Source organism: Hemibagrus wyckioides, linkage group LG07 (genome assembly GCF_019097595.1).
Source record: "Hemibagrus wyckioides isolate EC202008001 linkage group LG07, SWU_Hwy_1.0, whole genome shotgun sequence".
NCBI lineage: Eukaryota > Metazoa > Chordata > Actinopteri > Siluriformes > Bagridae > Hemibagrus > Hemibagrus wyckioides.
In genome coordinates, this window is record NC_080716.1 from 11,562,256 (window position 1) to 11,578,422 (window position 16,167).

General features: G+C 37.3%; 1 protein-coding gene across 1 annotated transcript; it reads left to right on the top strand.

Moving 5' to 3' along the window:
• Positions 1-5,194: 5,194 nt before the first annotated feature.
• On the top strand, positions 5,195-8,564 carry sox17 (SRY-box transcription factor 17). Its single transcript, XM_058393845.1, has 2 exons — positions 5,195-5,689; positions 7,250-8,564. Exons 1-2 carry the CDS (start codon positions 5,407-5,409, stop codon positions 8,293-8,295), a joined length of 1,329 nt encoding a protein of 442 aa, XP_058249828.1. The 5' UTR covers positions 5,195-5,406; the 3' UTR covers positions 8,296-8,564.
• The last annotated feature ends 7,603 nt before the right edge of the window (positions 8,565-16,167 follow it).

The following is a 16,167-nucleotide window of genomic DNA, read 5'->3' on the forward strand; positions in this document are numbered from 1 at the left end:
TCATCCTAAGACCTTTGTTAATTTTGCAGGTTTCTGCTTTACAAAATCAGGAGAATCCAGCCATCTCTATCCGGAGAGGCCATTCTGTGATCTGGTCATCTCAAGATCAGACTGCAGCTCCCTCCTGGCTGGTCTTCCTCTGATACAAGGAAGACACACACCTTGGCATCCAGGTAGTGTCATGATCTTACTCTGGCTGTTCAAACAGCTTAGTCATTTCAAACAGTAAAGATCTTTATCAATCACTTAACTAATCTCTCTCTCTCTCTCTCTCTCTCTCTTTTTTTTTAAAAAATCCTTTGACTTCTGTTTTCTTTTCTTACAGTACTAACCTCTTCTGACAGGTCCTAGTCCCAGACCTAGTGAACTAGAGTGAAGATATGTTTAGAGACTATAATTTCTGTAAAAATAAACTGTTTTTGTTGTACTGTATCTAGTTACAGTTTCTTTGTTGACTGAGTCGAACATTTTCTGGACTTCTACTTGTAATTAGAATAGGGTCATTTTCCTTGGCCAAAGCTAAAAAATAAAAATATCAATATTAATAGCACAATACTGATTCTTAGGGTTAATAATTTTAACAAACGTATAATATTAATATGAAAATGTAACATTATTTATGTGTTCATATATTACAGTAAAATACTAGTTTTATGAACCATTTCAGTTAGAGACACACGTTCAGTATCATAGTCAAAATTATATGAAGTATTGAGGACAGAGTTGTGTCATGCTCAAAGTCTGGCCATAAGCTGGTCCCACAGAGCCACAAACACCACTGTAGACAAGAGAGGTCACTCTGAAACAATCAAAAAGTGTCCTTTGACAGGACATAGTCATATGTTGTAAAATGTTATTACATGATCAAATTTGTTAGCTTGTCTTGATTTAAAATAATTATTTTAACTATAAATCATTTATATTTATAATTAAATTTAACATCTTATAGATCTTAATTAAGATTAAAAGACAACAGATTAATAGTTATATTTCTAAGTAATAATGTGTAAATACATAAATAATATAAAATATAATTACATTTCTGTTAATTAAAAGCTTAACTAGAGCAGTTCAGATGTCCAAAATCCCACAAATAGTATTTTTAAGGTTTGTGAAATTTTTTCTGACTAAATCTGTTACCAGAAAGGGAAGAATATTAATAAGATGTTATTTTTTCTGTGTGTGTGTGTGTGTGTTCATATAAATCAGATAAGGAAACACTGACAGTAATAGGTTTAAAATGATGGCATGTTAACAAGCATGTATGGGGTTGAATGTTTAGGTGTCTGAATACTTTTGGGCACATATTATACATTTTACTACTTTTTCACCAGGACTTAAAATGTACCAGTAGTGTTCATCTCAAGTGTTCATAAATTGGCTTGCAGACTGAAAGAGGGGAAATTAACTCTTACAAGTTAACACTTATTTACAAAGCATCATTTACATGACTGACATTTCTTTGTAAACACCCAGACACAGAGTCGTCTCTGCCAGTTTGGCAACAGTGTAGTTTCATTTGCTTTGCTTTCCATGTTTCCTGTTAAAGTCCATCACAAAATTGCGACAGCTTCCTGATGCAGCCATATATATATATATATATATATATATATATATATATATATATATATGTATATATATATCATTCTATATATAGACAGAATCCTAACTCAGCAATGAGAGTTAGTTTTTTATTTATATAGCTTTTTCAATCCTGTATCAATTATATGCCTGGGTACTTGGTATAAAAATATACATACATGCTGTTTGAAATATGGGCAGTATATGATGCAGTTCAGTCCTGAGCTTGGGCTCTCTCTGTGTCTGTATCTGTGGGTTTCTTCCTGGTTCTTAGGTTTCATCCAAACTCCCAAAATCATACCGGTTTGTGATAAATTGCCCCTAGTTGTGAATGAGTGTGAAATTGTGTGTGCATTATATCCTGTGATACACTGGCATCCTATTTTAGGGTGTATTCTCACCTCATGCTCGGTGTTGTCAGAATCAGCTGCTTGACCCTGATCAAGATAAAGCAGTTACTAAAAGTGATAGAATGAATGTTAGAATGCTAATCTCTTTAAAAGCTAAAGAGGCAGGTCAAAAGTTTTTTTCTTGCCAAAGATGAGTACTCATGACCATGCTCAATTAAAAACTCTTAGGCTATTCTTATAGATATTTATTTATTATTAGTGATGTAACATCTCTAGTGTGGAGACTACTAACATGCAGGAGAAACAAAATCTTTCCGGACCTACGTACATTTTTACACTCAGGTTAAAATAAAATTGCTGCTACTTTTCATACTAAAATTATACAGAACACTTTAGTTAGTGACTGTAGTTAGCTCCAACAATTCTCTATTGTTTTAAATGCCATAAGAATAGCTATAACAAATATAACTATAGCTATAACAAACAAGTTTGAATCTCAATTGTTTAATATCTGGATAACTTGGACGACCGATATATAATTTAGGTCAACGAAAGTGTAGTGCTTTACTTGTGACCTATCCAAGATTGCTATCTTAATGGATAAACAATCTTTTTTGAATATTAATCACTGACACTTTCACTGACTGTCCCTTTCTGGTCTGTTAGGTCATTTTAACACTTTTAGAATTTTTGAACAGATGCAGGGTGTGTAAGCAGGTCTGTATGGCACCAGCGTGGCCTAGGGGAGTCTGGGGTGGAGTGAGGTGTGTGTGTATGATGGAGCAGTCTCTCATTCTTATCTGAGCTACTGCTTCAGCGTGCATTTCCTGTCCCCCACAAACTGCTTCCTGTCCTTGGTGCAGGAGCACACACTGTCCGCCTTCAGACATACACACACACACCCACCCACCCGCATACACTCGCACACACTCCCACATGCACACACAGACTGTCGCCAGGCGAGCCTTTCTGGGGAATTACACAATAGCATTGGCTCCTGAGTGCTGCTTTTTACATGAGTCAAGCGGAAGCTGTATATGTGTTAGCACCACACACGCACACACACACACACACACACTCACACACACACAGAATATTTGGTCTCTGGTAGTAAAATAGATGATGACAGTAATACCGATCCAGCACTCCCTCTGTGCCCTTACTCTGGGGGACAATAGAGATGTGTAGAGGTCCAAATATACTGTATGGGTGTGGGTGAGTGTGTGTGATGGTGGGAGAGTTGATGAGGTGTTGCTGTGTGCCTGAGCGTGAAGATTGAGGCTGGAATTTGCCTGTACTTAAAAAGCCTCAGACTTTTCACTTGTACCTAATCATCATATTTATAGAATTATAATTACAGGTAAGGGACTCAGAGAGACTGTTTTTTCTCATCAGACACACACACACACACACATATGCATGCTTGCACACACAGAGAATATGGTTGTTGGAAAAATAGGATGTGGTTTAGGTGAGGTTCCCAGTTCTTCTCGGAACAGCATAGGCATAAGGTGTACTAACTTCTCATAATACACCTTCTGCTAAACTACTCCAGTAGATGAAATGGTTCTGTAAAACATGAAATTAATGATATTGCTGACAGTCTGGCACAATAACGAGCAATAATTCAATTTTTGTAAAGTAATATCAAATTATGTTCTTTATGTCCATTACATCCCTAAATCTCTCTTCTTCCAACACAGAAGTACATGGCAAAATACACACAACTTATTTTATTTAAACTTTGTTCATGTATTGCAAATCATCTATATAGTTCATATTTTAAATAGTCTAATAGAATGTGTTAAAATGAAATGAACGCATCTTCCTATTCGATAGTGTAGCATCAAAGCAAAGAATGTAATATTAGTTAAGTCTCTAATCAGTATACAAATAATGTGCATGTATAAATGAAATGAATTTGTACATAGAATGGTGATTCCTCTGCATGTAACACAAAGAAATGAGTTTTTCTTTCAGAGCAGTTTAATTCATTTAGAGACGCGCTTATTTCTGTACAAATACATAGCACACCAAACAAGCCTTTATCGATTAAAATATTTTTATATTGGTTAGAAAGTGTCCAGATAAGACGTTGTACTGTGTGTTTGGATGTGGGAAAATATTAACAGTTTGTTATATTGTTACCAGGCAGTCACTTGACTAGAGAATATTACCGATAATAAGAAGTATTTCGTAATTTTGTGGGAATCATTCAAAACACACATCCTCTTTCACGACAAGTTGCGAAAAATCCGAGCAGAACCTCCAGTTAAACACACCTGCACTGTAGTCCCACTATCACCACTTCCACCCGGAACAGACCTAAACCCGGTTAACCTGGACTGGTTTACACACACACACACACTTCAACTTTTAATTGAACGATTAATTGTAAGATTATACAAATTAATGAACGTTATGAGGACGTGTGTTGACTTGACACGTGGATTTGATTGAAGTCAGTGTGTAAAGGCAACCAGGTTACATTGAGGAGAAGTGCTGGAAATGTGTGTTTAATCGGTCTAATCTTTAAATCTCTGTTTTCTGAGTCTCTATCTCTGCTTTCTCTCTCTCTCTCTCTCACTCTCGCCACTGTTTGCAAATGTAGCCACACACACACAGATACAGAGAGAGAGAGAGAGAGAGAGAGAATCAACCATTTTCACTCGTAAAAAGTAAAACGCAGGCTTTTTCTTTGTCCTGTGTGTTGTCATTGTATAGTAACATTCATTCTATAATACACCTTCTTACATCATTTTCCATTAAAGACGTGTACAGATGTTGTAGTCGAAATTATCGCCTCAGTTCATTTTTTTTTCAAGCGCGTAAAACAGACCACCAATATTCTTTTGGGTCAGTATGGTCAATTTTCTAACCAAAGCTGAAAAGGCAACATTATGAAAGTCTCTGACATTAAAAGAAAAAAAAAAGTTTAGGAGAAAGTTGTGTTGTTGAATCTCAGCTTGACTCTCAGTAATGATGGGAGGGGTGTATACAGCCTACACTTCATTATTCTTACATTTAATTAATTAGGCCTAGGATAAGAAGTACCTTAGAGCCCCAAATTGACATAACGACAAGGGAGTTTTCAAGGGAGTTTCAACTCTGGTCTCTCCAAGGTCCCCGAGGGGCAAAGCGGTTATGAGTGAATCTGACTTGGCTGATGTACTCTAATGTCCCAGCTTCCTCGGCGGCGTTGCGCGAGCCCTCCCACCGCACTCGCTATTGGTTGCTGCTGCGCTTTTAAAGCTCGCTGCATCCCTCCGGTTTATTCCGACTTTTTTCAGTGTCCCGGAGCGGGTCACTCGCATCTTCCTTTGCTCCAGCGGTGAAAAAAAAACGCAGCAGAAGCGCAAGCACCTGCACCAGATCCAACTTTTCTCTCCACTCACGCGCGCGTCAAGTTTGTCCAGCTCCGCGAAAGAAGTCATTCTCGGCCCCGCGGTAATCGGAGGGTGCGGGTTATCGCGAGATGAGCAGTCCCGATGCGGGCTACGCCAGTGACGATCCGAGCCAGGCCCGCGGGACCAGCTCAACCATGATGGCCGGCGCGGCTCAGTGCGCGTGGCCGGAGCCGCTCAGCCCGCGAGCGCACGCCAAAGTCAAGAGCGAAGCGTGCGCGGCAGCGCGCGGGAAAGGCGAAGCGCGCATCCGCCGGCCGATGAACGCTTTCATGGTGTGGGCCAAAGACGAGCGCAAGAGACTGGCACAACAAAACCCAGACCTGCACAACGCCGAGCTCAGCAAAATGCTCGGTGAGTGGCGACAGCTTCATGCGCAACATCATTATTCAGTCCGTGAAAGTTTTGTGGCATAACCTCACTCGAGCTCTTAAAATAATCTAACATTTCTATCTATTATATTTCAGAAACTTATCACCACAAAAATTCTAAGTCATTTTATTTTGGGATCCACCTGCGCGTGCTAGTGAAATGTTATATAACTTTAATTCATTTAGGAAGAAAAATCCTTTCAGCAGAGATTAATTTCATAAGGTTTTAATTTTTTTTTCAGAGGAGGAAGGGTCGTTATTATAGAAACAAGCCGTGTTCACAACCAAGCGATTTTTATTTTTATTTTATTCGTTACAGTGTATTTATCAAAAACTTCATGCTTTTTAACGAAACCTTCAGAATTGCAGCTTTCTCACTATACAGTGATGAAGTGTAGATATACAGCACTGTCTGCCTTTAACTATCAACCTAATCACAAGCAGCTACTAAACTGTGCTGCTTCAGTATACTGCTATAGTAATCGGCAGTCTTTTATTTTTTACATTTTTTAAAAATATTTTATATTTTTATGTTTTAATCTTTTTGTTTCATTAGAAATAATTTCTAAATTTAACTCTTTATTTTAAAACTAAATAAAATATTTTAATATGCTTTTCATTTAACACCTAGATTTTTACTCTACAAACCTTATTTGTTTAGATTTATTGAATCTTTAGTATCACTCTTGTTGACTGTATCCTAGAATTTCTACTTGAGAGTTATTATTTTGCAATTATTCTAATTTAATATACTATTTAATACAAACATTTTTATTCAAAAGTTAAGACACATTGCTAATAAAAGCTAGTTATGAAATTGTTCCCAGCATGGTTCTGTGTCAAGAAACTGAAAATGGATTTCTTAAGGGATATGGGCAATGTTAGAATGGATATTTCTTTAAATATTACAGCTAGGAGATGGAACTTTGCTGGGAATCAAAAGGTCATTGGTTTGATTGTAACTGATAACAGCCTGCTCCAGCCATTATGCCCTTGAAGCACTTAACCTGCTCATGTGAGGTCTTGGCAATGGGACACTTTAAGACCTGATGAAAAAGTTGGCTAAACAGAGTCTACAGATTGTTATACATAATAATTGTTGTAGCCTATATGAAATAAGCTGTGTTAATTATATTGCATTTATGAATAATACAGAAATAAGTAGTGTCCACAGTGTGCTCTATTTTATGCTGGGTTTTTTTTTTTTTTTTTGCATCGTTTGTTAGTATTTACCTTTGACAGCATCTGGTGCATTGTCAAGACAAAAGTTCTCCTTAATGCAAGAGTTATATATTTGTACAGCTGTAATTTTTATTATTTGGATGTCTATAGCGGTAAGATGTTTGGCAAGTCAGTATAAAACATCGCAGAACCTGTGCTAGGAATGATTAGCTCTGTTTTACTAGCCAAGTATGAAGTCTTATCCAGTTACAACTTGATGGATCTTGTACACAGTCTGACTTTTTAAGAGAAACAGTTTATACATTTGATGTTTTTGATTTATTATTTGCACTAAATGAACTGTATTTCCATATTTTGTTAGGTAAGTCATGGAAAGCCCTGTCCATGTTGGATAAGCGACCATTTGTGGAGGAGGCAGAACGACTGCGTGTGCAACACATGCAGGATCATCCAAACTATAAGTACCGGCCTCGTCGGCGCAAACAGGTGAAGAGAATCAAGCGCCTGGACTCTGGATTCATGATGCCTGGGACAAGTGAGACCCAGGGCGCTCTCAGTATGGAGAACATTGAGGTGGGCTACCCCCTCGCCCCTGGGGGTTTGACTCAGGCTGGTTTCTCTCAGTACTGCGATGCTCAGGGCTTGTTTGAGCACTACAGTCTTCCCACTCCTGACTCCTCCCCAATGGATGCGATGGGATCGGAGAGTGTGTTCTTCACTGGCCATTCTCAGGATGACAGCTCTCACATGGCATACAGCTACAATCACCAACAAGAGTACGCAGCGCTAGGGCACCAGCACCCTCTCATTAGTACACAAGCTCAAGGCAGAGTACGAAGTGATACACATTCGCATGCCACAACAAACTCACAGGTCCACACACACACCACCTCCAACTTACATTTAGTACATGCTCACAGTAATACACAAGTTAATCTGATGAGCAGTTCACACCCTCAGGAACTCGGTAATGCAAATGGCAGCACACACCACAATATCAACCACAATCTCAATCCTCACCATGCGCATTCGATATCTCAGGCGCTTTTTAACAGGAGCCTGTCGCCTGGTTCCAATCAGGCCCCGCCCCCTGCGTACCTGGGCTGCCCATCTACTCTAGGTGTTTTTTACAACCCTGCCTCTCAGGTCAAACGCCCGCTTGAGCAGCAATCACCTCCACAAGAAGGGCACACGCATTCACACACTCCTTCTGACCAGCACTCCCATACACATGCAGAGACGTGCCGGCATGCTCCTGAGATGTTAAGTGAAATGGCTTGTGGTGAATTTGAGCAGTACCTGTCATATGGCCTCCATCATGCCCCCATGCAGGGGTCTGACCTCATCTCTACCGTACTGTCTGATGCTTGCACAGCTGTTTACTACCCTAACTATAACAACACCTGAAGCTCCTGAATCACAGCAAACACTCCTGAGCCACCAGTAATGACTTCTGAATGACTTAATACTGTCTGAACACACTGGAGCAACATCTTGCTGACACACACACATATATATATATATTTGTAGAACATACTGAAGGATGTTATTGAATTAAGAAATGTTTAGAATTGTATGAATTGTAGAAATTCACTGAAACATGCTTAATTGAACATGTTAAAATGTTTTAAAGGAGACAGTAATTCTGTATATAAGTCATTTTATAAAATAAAATTTCATTAATGTATTAAAATGTAATTTCATATTTTTTTTGCACTTTTGGAAAATAAACATTTCAGTCATAAACATTTTTGTCATTTTCTTGCTGTCTTTTTTTTTTTAATTACTATTAACTTTTCTGATCCTCCTAATATTTCCATTATGTAACTCTGACCTGTTTTCTTCTCCCCTTTATGTGTGTGTGTGTATGTGTGTGTGTGTGTGTGCACTTTAGGAACTGCGATTAACACACTTCTTCCTGTTTATTGCAGCTCCATTGGCTTTGATAACTTAAATATGATCACAATCCCTTCACCAAACAAACTCCATCATTAACATCAATAAGGACCTGAGCTCCAACCCCCCCATTCCACCTCTCCACACATACACACGCATACACAAACATACACACACACACACACCTTCCTACACACAAACAAAGGCTTGTCAGGCCAATGGAGGAACCACGTATTGCGCCTTGTCCCATAATAGAAACAATTAGTCTGCGTCTATCAGCATGTTGTTCAGAGTGTGCAGTATGAGCACGTTCATTTTCTGTTTGAAAAAGGAAGAGGCTTTTCGGAGGAGGTCACTGACACTGACCCTGCGTCCCTTTTTAGCCTTCTGACGGAAACATGCAGCAGCTACAGGTTTTTGCACGAAGACCTCCAGATTCCCACACACACAGAACGTGTGGACCACTTGGTAAATGTGTGTGTGCGTGTGTTTTGTTCTGTGAGCCTAGGGCAAAACAATGGGCCCTGTCTCCACCCTGAAACACCTGTATTGGTGTGTTTGTATATGTAAGAGAGAGTGAGCTGTTTGTTGTGGAGGATGGGGTTAGTTGGCTATAGCATCATACTAATACCCAAATTAACAGGCAACTAATGCAAATTGACTTCAGGCATAGAAATACAATAGGGTCTTGCATATATTGGAAAGAAAAAAAAAATAGTGTGGTTGTGTATGTGCATACAGATCGACAAATGCTCCTCACATATAAAACAACATGTAAATAAGTGAATTGTGAGAGTGTACGGTCTTGTAGGCCTAAGCTCTGTAAGCACCGAAGGGCACAATGTCCATCAGAGGAGGCAGCTGCAATAGACGGGGTGTCTCCTGTCTGAAACGGAATGTGTGTGTGAGTGCATGTGTACTTCAATGTATGTGTGTGTGTGTCATGTGTGTGTGGGGCTGAGTGACTCGGTTTTATAATCCTTGGAATATGAGTCTCCTCCCTGGCCTTATCACATTCATAGGCCTGGCTTTCCCAAACCAAACCCAGTCGGTTCAGTTGTGCACTTCTAAATATAAGCTCACACTTGATCAGCGCTCTCCCAGCTCTGACACAATAAGCTATTTTCACTGATTTGACCCTTAGGAATATACATATATAAAATACTTTATATGCACAGTTAGGCAAGCGTTTAGTTGCTACAGTAAAAACCTATATATGAATTGCCAGAAAATTAAAAATCATCGTGTTTTGGAAAAATAAAAGTATTCACTGTGGTATATTGTGAGTGATGTAATTCACCATGCGTTTTTAAATTAGTTTTTCTGAAGCCTTCTGGCTTTCCGACAAAATCTGCTGCATTGCACAAATGTAATGCTGTTGTTTTGTTACAGGAACCTCGAAGCAAGAGGCCAAATGCAGAAAAATCCTGCCTCAAATGTCAATCTGAAATGCATTTAACCTGTAATATTACATGTAATAATGAAAAATATTGGTTTCCCTTTTTTAAAAAATGTTTAGAGTTTAAGAGTCTTCTTAAATAATGTAAATCATGTGTGTTCTTTGCCTTAAACAGATCCTTTGTGCATAGTAACAGTACAGTTTTAGGGGTTTCCTGTGTAGCTGTGCCATATGTGTTCTCTAACAGTATAAACTATGTACACCGAGTTTATATTATTATAATATAAATTTATTATATTTATTAATTATATTTATTAATTTTGAAATATTTTTGAAATATTTCACTGCTCTACACAATAAACAGCCAATCAGGACATATCCAGCAAGTTTACATAATTTGCTATGACATTCCTTATGTTTTTTCTTAAGCTACGTTAATAAAGCATGACCATTAAATGTGCAAATCAGTACTGCATAATAGTTATTTTATAATCTTAAAAATAGGTCATGTTTTGGAAGTTGCCCTTGATGAATTTCTGCACAATAAGATGAATGTGCTTTATTGTGTTTATATATATATATATATATATATATATATATATATATATATATATATATATATATATATATATAAATATATATATATATATTGGAGCATTTGTGGAAGTTTTTCAAGAGCAACTGCCTGTACTTCCTCGACTTAGATATTGTCTTGGCTACTTAACACATGAAAGATGAGCTGGGAACATCCTCAGCTGTGCAGGAAACAAAGTTCTCTAAAACTGACAGAACTTCCACTTCTCTGGGAAAAAGAGAAGGATTTCCTCCTAAATAAAAATACATCAAAAATAAAACTAAATAAAGAAGAAAGGTCAAAACATAACACAGGACAGACACCTTTGTCAGGGTCAGACGTCTGTGTGTGTGTGTGTATGTGTGTGTGTGTGTGTGTGTATGTGTGTCTTTCCCACGCATGTCTCAGACTGGGGTCACAGCAACGTTCCTGTTTATCACTGAAGTTCCACATTCACACCTGAGGAGAACAGGAACAGACAAAACCAGCATAAATGCAGATAATGCATGTTGTTTTTCTGACTTTCTGTAAGTGAAGCACTGTTTTCTATAATGTTAAACACGGAAATAATAACAAAAAAAATGATTGCATAATGCTTGTAACTAGTTTGTCTAGCTTGAAAACTATAACATACGCTAGTTAATCTAAAATAGATGACTTTGTCTATATTATATATGAACTGCATTTTAACCTCAGTGTATACTTTCAGGGGTAAAAGCGGTCTTCGTTTATTGTATTTGTAAAAGACATAGTTTGTAGACATTTACAAACTTGGAGAGAAAAATTCAGTGTGTTCATGAGATTCCAGAAGACACTGCAATGGGTTAGTGTTGAAATTATTTCAGGGTGGCAAAACTCTTTAGCCAGCAGTCCATTTCACTGTTAAAAAAAGTACAAAAAAAAACTTTGTTCTTTTATTATCCATTATTTAAATGTGCACAATAATATTTCTATATATTCATAAAAATATTGACTAAGTTTCACTCGCATTCACAATTACACAATTACACAATTACATCATAATCGTCTACTTTTAATAACTATAAGAACTTAATGATATTTTACACATTTTACATACATACATACATACATACGCATGTGCACACACACACACACACACACACACACACACATACACACACACACACACACACACACACACATACACATCTGGAAAAAAAAAGAGACCGCTGCAAAATAATCAGTTTCTTATGTTTTTTCTTACAGGTTCATGTATTGGTGAGATGAACAGTTTTGCTTTATTTTTTGTGAACTGCTGACAATATTTCCCCTAAATTAAAAAAATAACTATTGTTATTTTTAATATATTTGTGTATATTTAAAGGAAATGACAACACATCAAAATAACCCAAGATCATGCAGTATCTGCAGAGCTTTAATAACTCAAATAAAGCAAAATGCAAATAATTTGGAAACAAATTGTATTAATGCTTTGGCTAAATAACATTAAGAAATCAGTATTTGGTGGAATAACCCTGATTTGCATGTGTTTTGGCTCCATGCTCTCCATCAGTTTTTCACATTGCTGTTGGGTAACTTTATACCACACTTTTTGCAAAAAAGCATCAGCTCAGCTTTACTTGATGGTTTGTGACCATCCATCTTCCTCTTGATGACATTCCAGAGGTTTTCAATAGGGTTCAAATCTGGAGATTGGGCAGTGGTCTCTTATTTTTTTCCAGAGCTGTATATATTTGCCCTGTGTGTGTGTGGAGTTTCCATGATCTCCATGTGCTTTAGGGGTTTCCTGTGGGTACTCCAGTTTCCTCCTACAGTCAAGACATGCATTGTAGGCTGATTGCCTCTTTAAATTGTCCATAGTGTGTGAATGGATGTGTAAGTGTGTGCATGACTGTGCCTTGCAACAGGTTGGCATCCCGTGCAGGGTTGTCCCCTGCCTTGTGCCCCTGGGATAGTCTCCATGCTCCCTGGACCTTGTGTAGGATAAGAAAATGGATGAAATAGATGGAACGATAGATTAAAAAAATAGACAATAGTAGGTTATGATTTCAACCTACTGTAATAAAATGAACAAACAAACAAAACTGTAAGAACCATGGCTCCAGAATCAGTAATGCAATATACTTGTTCTTACAGAAATGGAAACTGACCACCATTTCTGTCACAGGCTATTAATATAATAATATATAATATAATAATGCTTAATGAAAAATGTTTCCATACTGGAATTATTATCATGTGAGTAATTTTAATAGTAATAAATTTCGTTCAAGCCTGGGAAATGGGTTGCTTGAAATGAATTTGATGCTTTGTGCAGAAACCCGTGTCTTGATGTGCACTGTATAAAATATACTCTTAAAATAAAAATAAGAAGGAATCTTCAGTGATTATGTCTGGTCAGTGATGGGATATATCTGGCTTGAAAACACACAGTTTTGCGTACCTATTGGTCTGGACTTAAATTAAGCCTAGATCAGGCTCTTAGCTTAGCTTCTGTTTGTAGCAGACTTTAGTTATCTGCTCTAAAAAAAAAAAACAAATGTGTGGATTTGACTTTTCCATATTTTTTATGATCATTACTATTACTATTATTATTATTGTTGAAAAGTTTTTAAAGACTTATGAATAGATAAGAAATGAATTTGACATTAGTTAGTTTCCAAGAATCGCCTGTGAGAATTGGGGATTTTCCCGCCAGAGGGCGCGCGCGCTGCATAAGTCACGCGCCACGACCGTTAACTGAGAGAAGATGGCGGAAAACCTAAATAATAATGATAATGATAATAATAATAATTGTACTGTAATCACCAAAATCACATATTATGCCAGATATAAAAAATACATTCAGACCTGTTGAATATGCCAATGTGGTGTGAGGCAGCTGCTAAAACACAGTCTGAGCAATAGGAATAATTGAAATACAGGTTTTTCTGATATATACTTTACTTATGAACTTGAAGCACTGAACGTGTTTATTAGCCACTGAGCTACCTGGTAAAGCTTGTAGAGAGGAAACCTCTGAATTATTTTCTCAGTTAACGCTTACAAAGTTGTTTACTAAGAATATAACACCAAAGCAATTTAAATAACACAATTATTGATTGATTTGGTCCAGAATCTGGGAAATAGTTTTCTCTCAGGCAGCTGCTTACTGATCAGACAAGTGGATTTATCACAGCTTTAGAATTGAAGCATTATGAATTTTAGCAGAAATAGTATTTGTTATAATATTTCTGAGATTTCAAAAAATTTACACAAGAGCCTAGAGGAGAGAACAGTCTAAATGTGTGTGTGTGTGTGTGTAGGTAAAATTTATGGAGAGTAAGCTAAAGGTGAAGCTATTGTTCTGCTGTAATCTACTCTGATAGCTATTTCCTTATGACATAAAAATGGGTGTATCAGAAGTTTTATATAGCATTTCATAAAATAATAATTACATACAATAATACTAAAATTATAGTAATAATTAGTTACTTAAGACATCTTACAGTTATGTGTTATCAAATATGTTAATAGGATGACATATGTTTCATCTCATATCATATGTGTATCTCGTGTTTGTGTGTGTGTGTGTGTGTGTGTGCGTGTGTGTGTGTGTTAACGGTAGCTAACTGCGGAAAGATCTGTGCGTAACCTGGGTAGATTGTCAGGATGGCATAGCGGGAGGTTGTAGGGCAGCTCAGGGAATTCCAGTGGAAGATCGGTCAGGACCTGGAGCAGCGGGGAGCCGGAACAGGACAATCCTCTGCTTCTTCCCAAAAAAAAAAAAAAAAAAAAACCTAAAATGAAATTATCTTAATGTGTCAAACTGAGTTTCTCTTTCCAACAATGCTTTTTGTGGGTGGTCATCCACTTGATGGGTCAACTGGAGTGTAGGTGAAAGAGGCAGACAGAATGAAGTTGGCAATGGCAGGTAGGGTGGGATCATGTCATTCTTTCTCTCTCTCTCTCTCTCTCTCTCTCACACACACACACACACACACACACTTTCACACACACCCACACAAGTTTCATATATCAAACATATCCCTTATTTCATCCTAAATGTGTCACAAATACTTTCCCACTGAAAGAGAGCTCAGGGATCTGGAGCCGGCGCCGAGACTGCAGCGAAGTGTTAAATATAGATACACACACATTCCATCCACACATCTAAATACTGCAGTGCTTAGATCTAAAAGGGAAGAGACCTCAGTTTGCCTTTGTGTGTGTGTGTGTGTGCATATACATGTGTGTGTGCGTGTAGGAATAGTACAGTACAGCAGGATTTCATGCTGATTAAGCAATGAATAGGCACAATTCTGATATTTATATCACGAGACACCACTCTGCCACAGACTCCCTTATCAGTAGCAGGAAAAGGCTTTCTTTTCGTGGATGTTTGACATTCCTCCTCTTAGTTTTGTTTTGGGAATAGGACACACTCAACAGGAGACCACACCGGCATTCCACACTTCTTCATTTCCCTCACATTTCACATTTCTTCCATGTGTATTCATGCACACTGTGGATAAAGGGTATATTGCCGGTGATAAAATGATTTTCTTGAACTTATTCCAACTGTGTATGTCTGCATTCATATCTCTTTGGGTTGAATGTATTGTTTAGTGTGTGTATTAAGACCAGTTTTTTATAAAATAGAGTTAAAATAGAGCTTGCCTCATTTTTGTTTTCTGTTTTTTTACCTCAGAAAGAGACCTTACTACTTAAATTAATTTAGAGTGCTTCATTGCCAGGACTAACAATGGTACATTTGTATCACATGTTTAGGAAGAATGTAATCTAAAAACTGTGAAAGGTTAAATGATTCTGCCTTTAATTGTTAATTTAACTATTTGTTCTTATTTTCTTTCTCTTTCTTTGATAGTTAAAGAAACCTAGATTCTTTAATAACTGACAGATTAAGATTATCTTGGACATTATCAAATATTTTGATCAGAATGGTTATCAGTCTGCTTTGCTATCTCTCTCTCTCTCTCTCTCTCTCTCACACACACACACACACACACACACAGTGCTGGATTTATCCTTTTAAAGCATACAAATGAGATTAAGCACAGAACCTGTGGCCATCTGGAGTTAAACACAGAGTTGGGTCAGTGTAACAGGAGCAAATATTGGAGTGTTATTTACCAGGTATTGTACTTATATAATTCTGTCTATTGTACATAGTGTTTTAAAAATATTTTTAAATGTAGTCTAGGTCATTTATATATTGGCCACACATACTGATAAGGATTTTATCTAATGTCCCATTGTATTGTTCAGTTATTAATATATATGATGATATTATTCAGTAACTATTTTGAATTATTTAGAAATTACAGTGAAAGTAATGGGAAACGTATGTTATAACAAATGTGGTTTATGACTTGACAAAGGACACTGGCTGTATAAATAGTCAAATTGCATAGGAGCTAAAATTTTT

Coding starts and splice junctions, on each gene's coding strand:
- sox17 (XM_058393845.1), top strand. CDS start 5,407: ATGAGCAGTCCCGATGCGGGCTACGCCAGTGACGATCCGAGCCAGGCC. Junction 5,690..7,249: donor CGAGCTCAGCAAAATGCTCG/GTGAGTGGCGAC, acceptor ATATTTTGTTAG/GTAAGTCATGGAAAGCCCTG.